Here is a 19,756-nt window from a genome sequence, read left to right as displayed (position 1 = left end):
CTTTTGGCCGGAGTGAGCAATTTTTAGAAATTTAAGACATTTCCTTTCATAGCTTCCTCTGGAGCAGGCATCCCAGGCCAGAGCCCAGATCTTAATGAAAAACACGTAAACCTTGTTGTTTGTTTTCCCTGTTGATTCACCTATAACTTCGAACCATTTCGATGGCAGATATATTTATCAAGTGACTGTGCTCTGGGTAGAAGACTGTTTGTGGCAAGAAGATAGTTGTGGCCTAGACACACATTTGTTCAACTATTGAGGTAGTTGCTTGATCATGAAAATATACATTCAAAGAGGTTAGCTATGAATGTTTTAGATCCTGGGAAGGAAAACAAGTAATTACAATGTCTTAGTTCTTAATTGTCAGGGAAAAGACGTGATATATTGTCATCCTCCTCCTGTCTCTACAAATATGCAAAACTCTCTTCTCACTATTGTGAACACTAGAAATAACTCATACATGTTACTTCACAGTGTGTGAGTTTCTCAAAGTATAGCTTTTATTGTTCTATCATTTCACAAGAGCTGATAAGTTTGTTGTACAAATTTGATTGGATATTAGATAGTTGGGAAGACATAGACTAGACTCACTTGGATAGAATGAAAATTTCTTTACACTGTATCTGGTTCTGTTCATAATAGATTTTAGTCTGGCTACATCCCCGAGCCTCTTCCTGGAACTATAACTCTGTAACGTGAAAACATGGTTAACTATTTATTTAATCAGTAATTATGTTGTTTCAAGTCTACAAGCTCAACTGCTCTTTATCATTTGCAATATGATAATGATATTTAAGAAACTAATTTAATTTACCATTTTCAGTAAAACAAAAAGAGAATCTAAGTAGAAAACTGGGTATTTGTGAGAAAACATAATTGCTGAAATATATCAATTTTAAACTTGTTTTAGTTTTGTAGTCATACCTGGCAGTGCTCAGCTGCAATGTAAGTCAAATATCCTACCTCCTCTGGCCCTGAAATACGTCAGTATTTTAGCTCCAAAAATGATAGTGGCCATAGGAAGGTACCACTTCACTTAGATATAAGTGAAGACTTGAGGTAAGAAAGAGATATTAAAAACTGGGCTTGCCGGTATTCTGCATTGAACAGCTATCTCTATTTCGTTGCTTATTTTGCTCTGAAGAAGCCTGTATTCTCAGATCCATCTAAATATGTTTCAATAAAACTATCTTGTTTCAAAATAATGAAAATATTTTAAACTATTGCTGCAGTTACTTGGAGAGTTGTATTTAAGTGTGATACAGTATTAAAGTTAGGTTTAATTACCTGTTCTGACATCCGTTGAACTTTGACATGAATCGTATAAACTCAAAGAGCTAGCTCTAGCTTCAATAGTGATGTTAACACAGCACCAAGTACCAAGTTCTCTTGCACAGAAAGAATTAGTAAGCTGCCACATGACCTAAAAATGTGTAGTCGTGTAGTTTTGGAATTGCTCATTAAGTTTAGAATTACTTTTTGGAAAAACGAAGGCTGGATCATTTCCACAAGCTCTCTTCAAACATAGCCATTCTGTGATTTACACTATATTTTGTGATATAATAACTTAGAGATATTAAATGTTATCAGAATCCTTTGTGAATAATGATTTGTTTCTTTATTAATTTTGTTTCACAAAAACACTGCAGTGACAACCTTTCATTTTTTAGGTTAGTCCAGAATTGAAAGTTTTTTTTTAATATTTTTTAAGAATTGAAAAATTTTATTGTTTTACTTTCCCCAGTACTTTTTGGATGATAAGTAGTAATTATACTCACTTGTTTTCAAAGTATATTTCTGAATATTGTAATAACTATTACATTTCCTCCCCCAAAATGCACCACTTTACCTGAATTTAAGAATTGATTGCCAATGTATTCTTAGAGCTAATGTGTCTGATTGACCTTTATGTACATTTGTGGACATAGAATATGTTTGGCCTTTTCCTTTATGTAATTTAGATCATTATGTGTGTTATATTCTTAGAAATCTTTCACGAACAAAACTATTCTAGGAAATTTTGAGATAAAGATATATTGTCTTGGGGATAGACATTACTAGTATTTTTATTTTATTTATTTATTTATTTGTTTATTTTGCTTTTGGGCCACATCTGGTGACACTCAGGGGTTTCTCTGAAATCGCTCCTGGCTTGATGGACCATATGGGATGCTGGGGGGATGGAACCACAGTCCGTCCTAGGTTAGTGCATGCAAAGCAAATGCCATACTGCATATGCCAACTACTCCAGCCTTTACTAGTATTTTTAAAACTAGAGTAAATCTTACCGAAGAAATATTTTAAATGTCTTTTTTTAGGTAGTATAAAAACTAAGAAATTTGGTTAAGAATAAGTGACTCTAGACTGATATAATGAGGAACAAAATTCAGATCTTTTGACCCTTTTGGGAATCAAAAACTTTCAGACTCCAATTCTCTTCTCAAATGAAGAAGGGCAAACATTTTAAAGAAATAAAATTTAATTATAATGTATCTCTTTACCTTGGCATTCTGTTTTATTGCAGGGAATAGATCTTTTCTATTGATAACAAACTCTTGTAGAACTCGAAGCTCTTGGTAATAAACATTTGGTACTAGAACTCCAAACTGTAACAAACTCGATTCTGATTGTGATAAGGTAAAGAGAACCCTTGGGAAGTGTGAAAGGATTTGAATATGAATATGTTAGTAATTTCTCTGTATCTCTTTTTTATCTGGAAAACAGTTACACAGATGGTTGCCATAGTTATATGAATTTATGTAGTGCAAATGTAAGCCAGGGATAGGATGTAATTCAATAATTACAATTCCTGAATTAACTCTTCTTTCAACCACTATTCATTAAACCAGTTTGAAATGGTTAAGCAGAAAGAATATGAACTTAAACATTAAAAGATTCAATTTCCTTTGTCATCATTTGCAGAATCTTATACAAGTTGATATATACATACCAATAACTATCTGTGCTATAGACTTGCAAAGACTAAATGAAGACACCTTGCACAACATTCCATACTGGTTCAATGTCTTCCATTATGATTTATCTCAGTTAACTACTGGTATTGCCAAATGTGTGACTTAGATTTGTATTGAATATCATATCATGTATTGAATTTAATCCCAAGTCAACTTTTATCATTTTGATTTCTCTTTCCCCATTCTTTCCAAATTTTTTTTTCTTTCTAGCAATATCCAGTTGCAGTGATAACAGCAATGCGCCTCATATTTTCAGTTACCCCTGAGATAGCTTCTTAGTGGTAACACAACAAGATTTATTTCGGATAGGGATCAACAACTTATCAAAAGTAGTCTATAATGCAGCAATGAATAATTGATAGAGATTTTAATTAAGCCAACATCATGACTTTATTTTACAGACTTTGGTTTTCAAAATTGCAAAAGTCTCAAGTATGAATTGAAGTTATTGATGTTTTGGTGTGAAATGAAATTTTAGTATGACTTTGTAAGAACGAAGCAAAAACCAGGAAACCCACTTCCAAAGCTGCAAGGACCACCACCTTCTAGCAAGTCACAAATGAATCCTATCTCCGGAGATGTTACCTGTTCTCAAATCCTATTCTCCTTTTCTGTGTGTCTACACTGTACTTTCCCAAATTGGTGAAGTGCAATCCTGGAAGAAGTATCTCGATTTTCTCAATCTAGGAATGTAAAACTTGAGAAGAGCACCTGGAAAAGGTTATTTTACTCACATGGTGCAGAAAATAATCTTTTTTACTAGCCCTGGCAGGACTACTGGGAGAGTATGTGAATAACAAAATGCTAATGGTTGATTTTTCATAGTACTTGGCAGGGTTGGGATGTCTTTCATCAGGAGGCTCTTTTCCACCTTCTCTTTGACAGATATATTTGTGGGGACCAGACAAGCAAAGGCCTCTGCTGGTTGGGTTTCAGTACAGTGTGTTCTTTTGATAATATCTCTGAGCTGTGGTAATGTGGAGGATATTAAAAAATAATGAGGATTTAGTAGGGAAAGGAAGTACCCGTCTCTAAAGAGGCTGGGGGAGTTATGTTAAGCCCAATTCCCAATCAGATTAGAATCACAAATACAGTTGAATTTGATTGAAAAGTTTATTATACTTATGGGAACAGCTTTGGACAAACTACCAAGAGAACACTTATCTACTTTAGGTTTTTGAACTGCTGAAATTAAATAAGATCAATGGTAACTTTTGGAGACATCCATATTTTAAAAAACTGAAAGGATATTATACCTACTGATAATTTTTGATGGGTTGATGGGCTTAGAGGAAGGTGGGCCTTCAAGCCTGGTTGGTTGGGTATTGTGGAGGCATAAAGAGATCTTAATATTTAAAGCAAAAATAATTATATTAAATATTTATATTATAAGTATATTATAAGTATTTATAAATCACTAACTTTCCAAGCAGTATTCAATGTTCTGGAAGTTTGAACATGAATAAGGCATGATTTCCAATCTCCTAGAGCTTTGAGATTTGCATGAAGATAAACATACATGACTATCGTGCAATGTGAACCTAGAAAGTTCTTTGGCAGTCAAGTCAAACAAAAGATTTTGTCTAGAAAAGTCATGGAAAGTTTATGCCAACAGGTACAGTTGTGAGTGACTAAATTTTTCTTTGAGGGTTCTACTAGATGAAACTGGAGAGAAGGGCAGTTTGAATAGATACTTTATGTATTTGCATTTGCAAGAGATACGGGAGTTGGTCATGTATATTTCAGGACAAAATAGGCAGAGTCAAGTCTGAGTAGTAATATGGATATTATGGACCATTTAAGTTTTAGTAATCAGAAGAATTTCTAGTAGTGGCCCAGATAATTTACCTTGATCCTTTCTTGTTGAAAGAAGATCTTTCAGTGAATCTTTGAGATAAGATTTAGTATCAGTTTTCTAGTATTATCCAATAACTGAAATAATTTTATTAAAGATACACATTTCAAAGAAGTCTGTTTGGTGTACTGTGATTTACTTTGAAGGCCACTGTTCTAGGTTCCAGGAGTTAGCGCTGATCACAGAGCTAAGAGTAAGCCCTGAGCACAGCCTGGTGTCCTTCCCCAAGAATTTTTTAGAACCCAATGTGACTTATTGAGGAATTAAGTGGTCCTTGCTTTTATCCAGGTAAAGACAGACCTGTAAAATTTGAGGCAGGGGCTATGAATTGGAAGAAACAAGTTAGAAACAAATGAAATTCATTTATAAGCAATACATTTATAAGCAATCCAACAATCCAAGAAATTTATAAGCAATCCAACAAAATTTAAGGCATGCAATGACTAGTAAAATGGTGGTGAAGATGTCATTAACTACAAAGAATTTCAGGGTAAAACCATTTGGCAATTTGCAGACATGTTAATATGCAGGTAGACATATCCAGAAGAGAGTTGGAATTGCGCTCTTTAGGAAACAATTTAGATATTGCATCTTATGCTGTGTGAATTTTATCTTCGATGTGTATATACAAAGTGACCCAGAAAGATTTTATAGTATGAGAAGAAAAAGTTGCTTCAAACAGCATTAAAAGGTCTATGTAAGAAAAGGCATACATGAATTGATAAGAGAACTGAGGAATGGATGGAGAGCATCTAACAAATTTAGAGAAGAATAGAGTGTCAAGGGATGGACAAGACACAACTTTATCAACACAGTTGAAAAGCCAATGTGATTGTGAATTGCTGGACAACGTAGCAAAGAGGGGAGCTGAATCCATACAGACATGGGGGGACATAACCCAACTTTGGTTAAAAGGGTAAGGAATGAGAAAATAGAAAAGGCAAGAGTTGTGCAGTTTTTCAAATTCTGCTATTAAGAGAAAGAGGTAGAGTTAATAGCTCAGGGCTGAAAATAGTACCAGGAGGGTTAAGCAATTCCATTGCATGGAAATTTTCATATACGTGTACATGGAAACTATTAAGCTGGGTGAAATAAATCAGAAAGAGATAAATGCAGAATAGTCTCACTTATCTATGGGTTTTAATAAATTAAAAGACATTATTGTAATAATGCCCAGAGACAATAGAGATGAGGGCTGAAGGACCTGTCCATGATATGAAGCACACCACCAAGAGTGATAAGTACAGGTAGGGAAGTAACTACACTAACAATTAGCATGACTCTGTTAATGAGTGAGAGAAGTAGAATGCCTGTCTTGAATACAGACAGGCTGGGGGAGGAGGTAGATGGGGCCATTGGTGGTGGGAATGTTGCACTGGTGAAGGGGTTGTTCTTTTTATGACTGAAACCCAAGTTCAGTCATGCTTGTGATCATGGTACTTAAATAAGATATTATTAGAAAAACAATTCCATTGCATGTAGGACACCCTAATTTAGTAAGCAGAATAGCCTCTGGACTCCCATGCATCATTAGGAGGGAACCTTGAGCTCAGAACCAGACCCGAATCCCTGAGAACCACCAGGTGTGGTCCACCGATGATCCCTCAAAAGGAAGAAGTGCTGAGTTAAGTGAGTGAGAAATAAAGAGATAGATACAGAATGATCTCTTTCATATGTGGGACTTAAAGATATATAACATGGTAACGATATAAGTCCAAAGGCAACACAATGGGAGAACTGATCGACACCATTGAATTGGAGTGGTAAGAAGGTGGGGTAATGGGGACTTTAGGAGAGGGAAGGGGACACAAGTAATGGAGACAGTGTTGGAACTATGTGCATGAAAGACCATCATTAATAGCATCGTAAAGCATGGAAAATCAATTAAAAATTTAAAAGACTGAGAGGATTAAAGAAGAATTCTGAGATTATTATTTTTTTGTTTTGTTTTTTGGGGCCACGCCCAGTGACACTCAGGGGTTACTCCTGGCTATACACTCAGAAATCGCTTCTTGACTGGGGGACCATATGGGATGCTGGAGGATTGAACCATGCTCCATCGTGGGTCAGCTGCTGCAAGGCGGACACTTTACCGCTTGCACCACTGCTCTGACCCCAGATTCTGAGAGATTTTTTATTTTGTTTTGGATGCTTAGAATCGAATCCTGGGGAACTTTCCAATGGATATGACCACTAACCACTGTCATTTCTCAGGCAGCAGTGAATCAATAAAAAATCTTGTACATAGCCTACTCTATTCTACATGCTCTCTTCAATTTTGTTTTACATATATTAATTCCTCTACTTCTCATAACAACTTTGTGAGGTGGATTCTATTATTTCCTCCAATTTACTTACAAAATATTGAGGAACCATAGATGCATCTAGATGATCTCTAATTTGTGTTTTACTTTCTAAACCATGTACATGTATCCAGAAATTAGCTTCAGCAGATTAAGATGATTAGTTAAGGGATGGAGAGCCAGAATCTTGGGTTGTAGATAATTTTCAATGGTATTAGAAAGGGGTAGTTTCTATTTTATTACAAAAAGTACAACTTTTTATTATAAGAATTTGTAGATTGAGTAAAATTACTGGTTGCTTAGTATTATTTGTCTCTTAATGTTCTTTAAAAAAAGGTTAGCTAATTTCCAGATATTGAACTATTGTATAATGATGCAGAAAATGTAGGATGCAAATGTTTTCTGTGTAGATTATTTTGACCATTGGGGTTGGTTCCCAGCAGTTGAATTTCTGGGGCATATGAAAATTCAATTCTTAGTTTCTTCGTAAGTGTACACTATATGGATGGAACTGGAGACAATCAGGCTGAGTGAAAGTCATCCAGAAGGATAGAGATACAGAGTGATCTCTTTTATGTGTAAGATATAAAAACTCATATCAAGGAAACAACAAATGACTAGAAGCAATAGAAGTTTAAATCAGGCTTACATCTGGAGGTTAACAATGCAGTGAGACATGGAGAATGGGGTAGGAATATTGAGGTGTAGGGAAGCCTGACTCAGTGGTAACAGGAAGTGGACACTATGGTGGTGGGTTAACAGTACTGTAAATTCTAATTCTTACTGCCTAAAATAAATCTTTATTTTTAAAGAAAAATGCAAGGTAGAAACAGTAATCAATAGTTTGTTATGGCAGAACTAAAATGAAAATGTTGGCAGGCAATAAAGTACAGATTTGGGATCAGGACAGGGTGACAGTGAGGGAGAGAGAGAAAGGCAAATGGAAAAAAGGTTGATGTTGAAACAAAGATTACTTGATTACATAATTGAATAAAGATTGACATTACTTTCAGGCAATTAGTAATAGAACTCATGAAAGATGGGATAAACTTATGTATTCATGCAAAATTTTATTTTTCTTGACTACTAGAGTATCAGTCCACAAAGGTAACTTGGTAATTACTTGGAATTATGTAAAAAGAATGATTAGAAATCTGTTTGATCTCTTAGTCTAATATCACCATTGGCAACCAGACACTAACAGTTTCTTTTTCAGTAATAATGACCATGTTTCTGGCATAATGCCTATTCTGCTTTATGAAGGTATCACTTTTGTAAAAATTCCTTGAAATACCTCACTCTATGCTTAAAAAGATTTAGACCCAACATTTTAGATTTTTGCTCACAGCTATTGAACTAGCAAATGATTACATTAGATATTGACCAGAAAACATGAATCCAGAACTTTAGTGTTTTCCCATGTGTGCTATATAAAAACTAGTTTTCTGAACTTGCTTATTCTTCCGACTTGGATCAGGATTGCCATTACCACATCAGATAAGATGGACTTGAATTATATTTTGGAATTTTTTTTTTGCTTACAATCATGTTTGTAGTTGGGTTTCAGTTATAAAAAAGAACACCCCTTTCACCAGTGCAACATTCCCACCACCAATGTCCCCATCTCTCTCTTCCCCAATCCCTTGCCTGTATTGGAGACAGGCATCCTACTGCTCTCACTCACTACCATTGTCATGGTAGTTGTTAGTGTAGTTATTTCTCTAAGTGCACTCACCACTCTTTGTGGTAAGCTTCATATCATGGGCTGGTTCCTTTCAGCCTTCATCTCTACTGTCTCTGTATATTATTACAATAATGTCTTTTATTTTTCTTAAAATCCATAGATGAGTGAGACTATTTTGTTTCTATCTCTCTCCCTCTGACTTATGTTACTCAGCATAATAGTTTCCATTTCATGATCATGTTTTTAATTCTATTGACCACAGTTATTTGGCAGGAGAGTGGTTTATGAAAAGGTGGGGGAAGGTGAACATTGGTAGAACCCATCCTGATGAATACTAAAATCTTTCTTTTTTTTTTTTTTTTAGAGAAAGAGGTAAGGGGGGAGGAGGGAGAAAGGAGAGAGAGTTCTCTTTCTTGGAAATAAAAAACACTGCAAATAATTATTTGCCTCAATGCAGAGGGTATCTTCACTTTTATGCATGACACTTTTCTAGCTATTTATGAGCTATCAGTAAAGAATGTCTATTGCACTGCAAGAAAGACTTTTAGGACAGTGACATTGAATAAAAGTATTATAGTGATTTTTATCCCTCCATCTTTTCAGTAATATGTACTTACTATTCTAGCTGCTGTGACACAGAATCAAGACAGATACTGTTACTGATTTTATGTTTAGAGTTTATAATCGGACAGGAAAGAAAGCAAATAAATTCACCAGAAATATTTAATCAGTGTTATATTGGATTTTGGAAACTAATAAAATTAGAAATTTGATTGCTTTCCAGTTAACTGTAATAGTCTTGATGATTTTGAATGTTGAAAATGTATTATGACTGAAAACATGCCAACTCTGTGCTTGTAAGTGTAAAGCTAAAGAAATAAAGCATAGAAATGTCTGGAGATAAGTATTTATATAAAGAGAAGGTTCTTTTATAAAACATAGTTCAAAATATGTAAAAGAGAAAACCATCCAATATTAACATCTCATTTTCTATGAATTTACATTGTTTAGATTGTGAATAATTTTGAAAACAATACTATTATACTGAATATTTTTAATGTTTGAACCTTAAAATTATAAAATATAGCTCTTCATGTATGCTTTTGTTTCACTATTGACTATATCCTATGTTCTCTGAATAGAAATGCAAAAGCAGCTCCTAGTCAAAAGGATCTCCAAGTCTGTATTCTTTTCTGGAATTTTTCTTTTGAAAATCAAACTTTAAAGTAATAATAAGTAAATTTAAATGTGTTCAAAGATGCATTAAAATATTTGATTTTGATTTCTCATTTGATAATAACAGCACCTGTAATTTCTTGGATTACATTTTAGTTTAAGCCATGGTAATCACTTCCCTTGATTTTAGATTGGATATTTTCTAAAGTGAAATTTCTATTCCAGTAGATTTTCAGAATTGTCACTGCATTCTCATGCCTTCATGTCAACTTTGTTGTAGTAGTAGGAAATGATACTGGTAATTTATTTCATTTTATTTTAATTTCTCGTGAACATATGGTTTATAATGTGCATGTTCAGGAATTTACTTTCATTCTTCCTCTTCCAAAAATGTTTTTTTAATCATTTTTCTCATTTTTAGTGAAAATAGTCTTATCTTGAATACTACTGAGTATGAACAAAAGTTTGATCATTTGTAGATAGCATTTTAGATGATTCCATAATTTATCTATAGTGAATAAAGAAAGCTGCATTGAATTTGAGACGTGAAAATATTTTTTAAAATTCTTATTTTCATATCCTTGGGATAAATGCCTATGAACTGGTGGAATTTCTATTGTTATTTTTAATGGCTTCTCTAAACAATTTTTCACAGATATTGGACCAATTTATAGTGCTTCCCTCAGAGTCTACGTCTACGTGAATTCTTTTCTCCACATTCTCTTCAAAAGATTTTTCCTGTTATCTACAGATCATTGTCACAGGTGTGAGGTGATAACTCACTGTAGAAACTAACTCTTTATTATCTCTAATAATAATTGATACATTTTTGTCTTGTTTTCATATGTCTCGAGCATTATGTTTTCTTTGGAGAATTGTCTCTATCTTTGAACCTTTGGAGTAGGGTTCCTTTGTTGGTTGTTGTTAAATTGTGTGAGTTCTCTATATATTTATTCTTTGTCAGGTCTTTCATTCTGCCAATTGCTGTATTGTCTTTGTTTTGTGGTAGTACCCTTTGCTATCTAAAAGTCTTTTTACTTATTTTACTTAATTTTTTGGTGAAGCTATATAGTTATTAATAAAACTGATTTAGGATAATTGGAGGGAAGAGAAAGAGAAGTATGTTTTCGGAGAGAACGTAAGCTTCTCCAAAGTAGAAAAAGCAAAGCAAGCATGGTACATATTCAAGAGATAACAAGTATTTGAAGAGACTGAAGAGATAGCGCAGCCATCTTACAATGGTTTTTTAATTAAGATGGCTATTTTAAGAATATTGTTATAACCCATGAACTTGTCTTTCTATACATTTGTATTTAAAACTTTTAATAATGTGTTGTAATCTTCATTATGTGAAGTAGAGGTCTTTGATTTTCTTTGTTAGTTTATTCCTGTTTTATCCTTTTTTAGTTGCAAATGGCAGGATATTAATCTGCCTTTTCTCATTGAAATACAATATCTACACATACTAACTTCACTTTCACTACTACTTTATATGTATTAACTTTAACTATGAGCTACAACTTATTGAACTCATTCATTCTTTTAGTAATAGTTTGGCAGAATCTGCAAGGTTTTCAATGAAAATTATGTCACTCACAGTCATAGTTTGTCCTCCAGTTTGGAGTTTCTTGCTTAATATGTTCTGATTAGGACGTCCAAAACTATGCCGAAAACTAGTGGTGAGAATGGAATCTTTATCTAGTTCCAGATCTTAAGGAAAAAAATTCAGTTTTTCACCATTCAGTACAATGGTGTACATTTATCAGTTACTTATCATTTATCATATTCAGGTATTTTCTTTCTATTCCTAATTCACATATATCATATTATGTATATATAACCACTTGTTTATATTAATTGAGTTACCTATATTTAACCATCCTGATTCATGGTGAGAGCCATGAATCTCACTTGTTCATGATGAATAATTTTGCATTTGTTTTGCCAAAATTTTTGCAGATAACTGTCTAGGGTTTATTTTATTTAGTGTGTTTTTCTTTCCTGGTTTGAAAATTTGAACGGTATTGACCCATACTATGTTTGAACTTGTTTTCTCTCTTTGAAGTTTTGGAAATTTAAACAGAAAGCATATTAGTTATTTGAAAATTTTATACAACTTTCTGATGGAGCCATCTGTGATGGTCTTTGTTTTTTAGGAAGTTTTTTTAAATTACTGTTTCTATTTGTATACTTAAGTTTTCTATTTCTTTGAGACTCTGTTTTGGAAGATTGTATGAAAAATGTGACCACCTGTAGAATGTCATTTTGTTCTTATGTTGATGTTCAAAATAGTCTCCTGTGATCCTTTTTAATATATATAGTATCACTATAATTTTACTCTTTCATTTCTGGCTGCATCCATAATATCTTCTAATTCATTATTTTATTATTTTTGTGTGTGATGTTTTATTTTTTTTTTTTTGATTCCTCATTGCCTCCAATAACAGGAAGTGTAGTCTCCACATGTTGTTTTCCTTTCTTTTTATTTTAATCTCATAGTATGCTATTATTACATCCATCCCAGTGATTTTGGCCAACATGCTTGTAGTTTAATATCAGATTATGTGGTAATATTTGTGTATTGTTATGCTGGTCATTATCCATTGACTTCAGCATTGCTTGGGAGTCACAAGAGCTGCACCTGGTAATGTTCAATGAGTTAGATGGCACTGGTAATGTTGGCTACATGCAAGAATGTGTCTTAATTTTTTCTAATTCTTTAGCTCTATGTCTTCTCTTGGCTCTGTTGGTTACTGTGGAGATTATATCATCTATTTCTTAGTGATGATATTGACTCACCCTTAATTAACTGTACTGGTTTTTCCTTTTCCTTTTTATTTTTTGCTTTTGTCTCATAATGTCATTGCTTTTGCTTTTATTACTATAAGTCTTCTGTTGCTCAAGATTTAGTGATCATTTGTTTCTTAGGCAGAAGACATTCTTTCATAATTTTTTTGTAGAGCAGCTGTGGTGGCGTTATATTCTATTAACTATTTTTTTGAAAAGTATTTCTTTTTTATATTTGAATGATAATAATGCTCAGGGCAAAGTACTATTGGCTGGTAGTTTTTGTCTTTTATGAATGGGAATGTCAGTGCTCTCTCTACTAACTTATAGGATCCTGAGAAGTTTGGTAGAAGTCCTCAACATTTTTCCTGTTTTATCATTGACTTTCAGACAGTTTGATAAAGATATGTCTGTTACTTGTAGTTTTTAGGATTCATAAAGTTGTTTGTTCCCTGAGCTTCCTAGACATAGATGGTTATTTCTCTCATTAGGTTTAGGAAGTTCTCAGCCAATATTCATTTGAACATATTCTTTTTTCTATTTTTCTTCCCGACTGGCATCCTCTAACACTGATGTTTATCCTTCTTATATTTACCATATTTATGAAGCTTGGTATATGTCACATATTTCCTGAAATTTTCATAATTCTTGTTTTCCTTTCTCCCAATTGAGTTATTTCTGCATCCATCTTCAGTCATCTATAATCATTCTTTTGAAATTGAGTCTTCTTGTCATACTTTCCAAGTTTGAATACCACTGTTCTGCTCTTCATACTAAGAATCACTGTTTGGAATTTTTTAATATCTTAAATATTTTTCTGATGAATTCTTTGATCATAGAGTGCTTTAAATAAATATGTACAGGGGCCAGGGAGATAGCATGGAGGTAAGGCGTTTGCCTTTCATGCAGGAGGTCATCGGTTCAGATCCCGGCGCCCCATATGGTCCCCTGTGCCTGCCAGGAGCAATTTCTGAGCCTGGAGCCAGAAATAACCCCTGAGCACTGCCGGGTGTGACCCAAAAAGCCACAAAAAAAATATGTACAAGTATATATGCATATATGTGCATATTATTTATTACAAATAGATATAGATCTTGGATTTCTTTGTATTTAAGATACTTTCACTTTATTAATCTATGGGGTTGGTTTTTTGGGTTTTTTTTTTTTTTTTTTTTTGGTTTTTGGGCCACACCCGGCGGTGCCTGGCTGTCTGCTCAGAAATGGCTCCTGGCAGGCACGGGGGACCATATGGGACACTGGGATTCGAATCAACCACCTTTGGTCCTGGATCAGCTGCTAGCAAGGCAAACGCTGCTGTGCTATCTCTCCGGGCCCATTATTAATCTATGTTATAATGGTCTTCTTAATGTTTTCCTTTTATAACTCCAGTCCTACATATTTTTCTACTGGAGTTGCCCTTTTAAAAATATGTTATATCTCTGTTTTAGAATGATCTTCAGGATGTTTCTAAATATATCTGAGATATTGCTTTTTGTTTTCCTGCAGATGGTGCTGTGGCTTTGTTATGGGTTTTCCCTTTGTGTCTAGGCCTTGATTAGGAGCAGGAGGCATAGATGGAAAGATGTAGTGGATGGTGTTTTCACTCTTGATAGTGATGAGTGGGAGTGGGGAGCTCCATCATTGTCTTTTGTTTTCTGTGGCCATGATATTCCATTATTCCTGCTGCTCTATTCCCTAAGCGAGGTAGGAAGAGAACCCAGTCATCTCAGGTGCTGCAACTCTGAAACACCAGGACTCACTTTGGCTTTGGCTGTGACTTCTTTGTGTTTTGATCCAAAGCTTGATTTCAGACCATAATAATGTTTGTACACTTACTGAAATATGGATTGTTATTCGAACCATCTTGTGCATCTCCTTTCAGTCAGGTCAGCCTGCAATCGTGGCAGATGGTGTTTATGAACTTACAGTTCACACCTGATCAAGGCTGTTATCACTGATCTGTCCCTTCCTTTTAATGCTGTTCTGTGCCACGGTCATATTCTTTGAAATCATAGATATTGGAGCTGGAGCAGTGGTACTGGTAGTGTTTGCATCGCATGGCCGACTGGGTTCAACCTCTGGCACTCTGTGTGGTCCCTCAAGCCTGCCAGGTGTGATCCTGAGCCGAGAACTGGGAATAAGTTTTGAGCTCTACAACATACGGTGTGCTTCAAAAATGAAACAAAAATCAAATACAAGACACGTGCAAATTAAGATCTGAGTAGGTGAGATTTTTTTTCCCCTTTCAGATGTGATTTCTGATTTTTCTTTAGCAAGAACCTTTGTTTTCTAGTGCCATTCAACCATGAAAAGGTCTCCTTGACTGTTTTTCTTGTGGTATTTGCTTTTAGTAGTGCTTGACTTGCTTTCCAACTGCTCTCATTACAGGCTCAGTTCGAACTTCAAACCTTCCACATCCGGGGTGAGCATGCGGTGTTAACAGCGCGACTAGAAGAAAAAATCGAAAATCTCAAATACGATTTAGAACACCAATGGCGCGGAAGAGGGCGTGAAGAGATGAGAGACGCATGCATCTCCACCGATGATGGCTGCGCGCCCAAGACCTACAGGAACGTGTGCATCCAGACAGACAGAGAGACTTTTCTCAAACCCTGTGAAGGTGAAAGCAAGACAACCAGAAGTAACCAAGTAATACCCAAGAAGCTAAATATCTCTTGTTTAAGCCAACTCTCTCCCCCCAATGACAACAAAGACACTCATGGGCCACTTCAGTCTGCTGAAGGCATTTCATCAAGTCCGCAGAAAGCATCATCCCCGCCTCCAGCGCCACCTCTCCCTGCATCATTATCACCACCTCCTCCTCCCCCACTTCCTGGACTTGAGCCTTTGCCACCAGCACCCCCACCACCGCCCACATGTACTGTGCCCCCACCTCCACCTCCTCCACCACCATTGCCTCTAAGTGATGGACCTCTGCCCCCACCTCCCCCTCCACCACTTCCTAATTCTCCTGCTCTTCCCAACAGTGGGGGGCCTCCTCCTGCTCCAACACCTCCAGGACTTGTGCCTCCACCCCCTCCTGGACTCTTCTTTGGAGTTAGTTCTTCTAGCCAATGTCCTCGGAAACCAGCCATTGAGCCCAGTTGTCCCATGAAGCCTTTGTATTGGACTAGGATACAAATAAGTGATAAGAGGTAAGCTCAAGTCTCTCATTTCTTTTTGACTTGTGAAAGCATAACATTTTGTTCAAGTGGCATTCTTAACCAAAGCGATGTTTGTGGAGAGCAGTATTCATTCTCAAATGGGGCATAGTGAATGCTTCTGATAAATAAGATTGGAGTATTGGAACGTCTTTTGATTTTGTTTTTGTTTTGGGGTCAAAGTCAGTGACGCTCAGGGGTAACTCCTGGCTCTGTGCTCAAAAATCACTCCTGGCAGGATTGGGGGAGCTTATCGAATGTCAGATTTCAAACCATTGTCAGTCCTGGGTTGGCTGCATGCAAGGCAAACGCCCTACCACTGTGCTATCTCTCTGGTCATGATTGGAGTGTCTTATTTTATTTATGTAGTTTTAAAATTCTTTATATATATATATTCTTAGTAAATATATATATACACCTATGTATATTTGTGTTACTGGAATACAAAAGTGTTTAATTTTATGTTATTGATCACAACCTGTCCATTGCCACCACCAGAGTACTCAAGACTCCATCTCTATGTCTGTTCTAGTCCAGTGTTCTGTCCTTCCCACTCCTGCCCCTCATTTTCAGTAAACAGTTATGGTTTTGGTACACAAAATTACCTCCTTTAGCACCATCCCTGATCTTTACTCCTTCCACTATGTTTTTGTGTTACTTCCCCATAGCTTATTTATTCCCTAATACTCCCATTGGTCTGTATTTCAATCTTCTAGGTTTATTATTGGTTGATAGTTCCCATACCATTTTTATTTATCTACATGCCACAGATGAATGAGATAATTCTGTAACTGTCTTAAATATATCTCATTAATAACCCTCCAAATTCATTCAAATGGCTGCACACTGCATGACTTTTTAGTGGTTGCATAGTATTCAATTGTGTTTATATTTACCCATTATCTGTTCTTGGATATTTTAGTTGTTTCCTTATCCTGGTTATTGCATTAAGAACTGCTATGAACTTTGTAGTTTTAGGGTAGATATATAGAGAGAAGTAGGGTGAAGTGGGGAAGGTTGAAAGGTTGAGCTAGAGATGTTTGTATTCTAAGTTACCTTTTTCTAGCATCCCTCTAACTGACATTAGTAAGCAATTGATAATAAATTATACCTGAACTTTTACTACTATAGGTTCACTGAAAAACTTCCGAGTTACCTTATCATGCTATCATTAACCATAAAAGATAAAAGCCTTTGTTAAAAGATTAGACATGCTTAAGTCATTTTATTTTTTGGTTTCCTGATCATACTTAGTGGTGCTTAGGGTTCGTTCCTGGCTCTGCACTCAAGTATTCTTCCTAGAACTGTTTAGGAGACTGTATGTGGTATTGGGATTGAACCTGGTTTGACCACATGCAAGTGCATGTGCCCTGTCCACTGAACTATCCCTCTGGTCATGAGCCACTACTTTCCTAAAATACATACTCCTTTTGAACTCATGCTTTCTGTTATCCTTCAGGAACTATGCATGGGTTTGGATATCAAAGGTGCATCTTCCATTAATCCAGCTGCTTAATCTAGGTCTCACCATAAATTTAAGAGTTTCAGTTTGGGGCAAATTGAACAATAAAAATAGATGAATGTTCCAACTTGCTTGACCAGAATACCCCTATGTCTTGAGTCTTTGTTTGAGACATGGCTGGGGGATGCCCAGAGTTGGAGCTAAATGACAGTACACCCTTTATCTGCTATACTCTATAGGTCTTTTCAAAATGACTTTGTGCTTTGGTGTATACAACTACCACAGTTTTATCCCTGTCCCTTACTTCTGTTATCGTTTGTCATGGGCCACACACTTGACTCTGCTGCTGAAGGTCACATCAGGGCTAGTGACCAAACTAATCTGTGCCTTGGGGGGCACAGGGATATTAGGAATTGAACTCAGAGTCACACGCAGGTGCATTCTTCTGCAGAACCCCATCCTCAGGCACTTCCAGCGACTTATTTTAAACTTAAACAAGATTTTTTTGTAGCATTCATTTATGGGCAAAAGTTAAATGATTTATATTCTTTTAAAGATCAAATGATATTTCATTTATTTATTTTTTCTTGATTGGTTGGTTGGTTTTTGGGTCATACTCAGCAGCGCTCAGGGGTTACTCCTGGTCTGCACTCAGAAATCGCCCCCTACAGGCAGGCTGGGGGACCTTATGGGATGCTGGGTAACGAACCAGGTCAGCTGCATGCAAAGCAAATGCCCTACTGCTGTGCTTTCTCTCTGGCCCCTGAAATGATATTTTAATATCTTGTAATACCAACAACTAAACCTTTTGTATGATTCATACATGTTCTCTATCCTGCTTCTCATCTACCTAGATTACTTTCACTGCTGATGTGACCTGAAATAATTTTAAACATTTGTTCTTTTGCCTTGTTTATTTGGGGAGGGTCAGTTTCTAGTTTTAAACTAAGTTATTTCATTCAAGAAAAAGAAATTGTCTTCTAAGCTTTCTTATTGTATATTTTTATTTTTATTTTTTTATTTTTTTTTTTTTTGGTTTTTGGGCCACACCCGGTGACGCTCAGGGGTTACTCCTGGCTATGTGCTCAGAAGTCGCTCCTGGCTTGGGGGACCATATGGGACGCCGGGGGATCGAACCGCGGTCCTGTCCAAGGCTAGCGCAGGTAAGGCAGGCACCTTACCTCTTGCGCCACCGCCCGGCCCATGTATATTTTTATTTTTCATTGTCTCCTCCCCTCCCCACTCTTTTCCTCCTACATATATCCTCTTCTAGAATTGTATGTTCATAAATAGGAGAGAGTTAAACAGGATGGTTTCTTGTGAGGGCAGTATTTTTACCACCATCACCCCCAACTTCAACTCTCCATTTTCCCCCCATAAATGCCAGTTGCCTGCAACTTACAGAGCAGTTGAAAATTCTAATTTTTTTTACTCGTTATCTTTACTCGTTTTTTTACTAGTTATCTTTTCCAATAGAACAATATATATGGTAAGGAAGTATTCTACTTGACTCACAACATGAACTTACTCCAGAATGTGTGTTATAACTCTGTTTCTTAATGCGTTCACAGTACTCAGAGCTGAGACCAAGCAGTACAGATGTAGGAAGGCAATGGGAGATGATGAGTCCTAGTAGTCTACTCGCTCCATCTTGTCACTATCTTGCCACATCTTCTCCTCAGTTTTCCAAGAGCCTTCCTTAGACCTGGACCAATAGCTCTTAATAGGCTGCAAGTTCTAAAATTACCTAAATATTAATGATGTTTGCATTTCAACTTGAATTTAAGTAAATCACAGTGACCCAAGAAGGAGCATATAGATGTATTTATTTCATTGGAAATGGTATGACCCTTGGGTAGTGTTATGATGGTTATCCATTATGATAGTTTGTAAGTTATATATGCCAACATATATGCTCTGAATTACTACATACACAGAAACATATGTACATATATATATATACACATAAACACATATAAGAGAGAAAGAGTGAGTGACAGAGAAAGTATAGATGTCCTAGAACCCAATGTCATATTTCATGGGAAAGACAGGCACAGAGCGAAAATGTGAATATACAGATTATGTAACAGCTCTGGGTTCAGTCCTTGACACCACGTGGCCCACGTGGGCATTGCTAAAATATGAGGCAAATAAAAAGTTTTTAGTAATATATTTTTGTCCCAGGACTTTTACAAAAATCAAGATTTACAAGTACAGAGGCCCAACTTTGACAACATAGACTGAGCAGAACCTTTGGAACCATAATATTTTAGGGACTGAGCAAAAACAGGGAACACAAGATATAGAAGACTGAACACAACAACAAAGATGGAACAGAACTTCTAGAACCGTA

The 19,756-nt window shown here is 35.8% G+C and overlaps 1 protein-coding gene across 2 annotated transcripts in view; it reads left to right on the top strand.

Annotated features, from left to right (window-relative positions):
- FMN1 (formin 1) overlaps window positions 1-19,756 on the top strand; it is a 483,837-nt gene that overhangs the window by 234,993 nt on the left and 229,088 nt on the right. For both annotated transcript variants that reach the window (XM_049789785.1, XM_049789784.1), the window contains one exon: window positions 15,169-15,935. In XM_049789785.1, the coding sequence (XP_049645742.1) occupies window positions 15,169-15,935 (767 nt within the window). The remainder of the gene's footprint in view (window positions 1-15,168; window positions 15,936-19,756) is intronic.

Source organism: Suncus etruscus, chromosome 16 (assembly GCF_024139225.1).
Source record: "Suncus etruscus isolate mSunEtr1 chromosome 16, mSunEtr1.pri.cur, whole genome shotgun sequence".
In the NCBI taxonomy this organism is placed as follows: Eukaryota; Metazoa; Chordata; class Mammalia; order Eulipotyphla; family Soricidae; genus Suncus; species Suncus etruscus.
The sequence above is the reverse complement of the archived record's forward strand: the minus strand, read 5'-3'. Positions and strand labels throughout refer to the sequence as shown.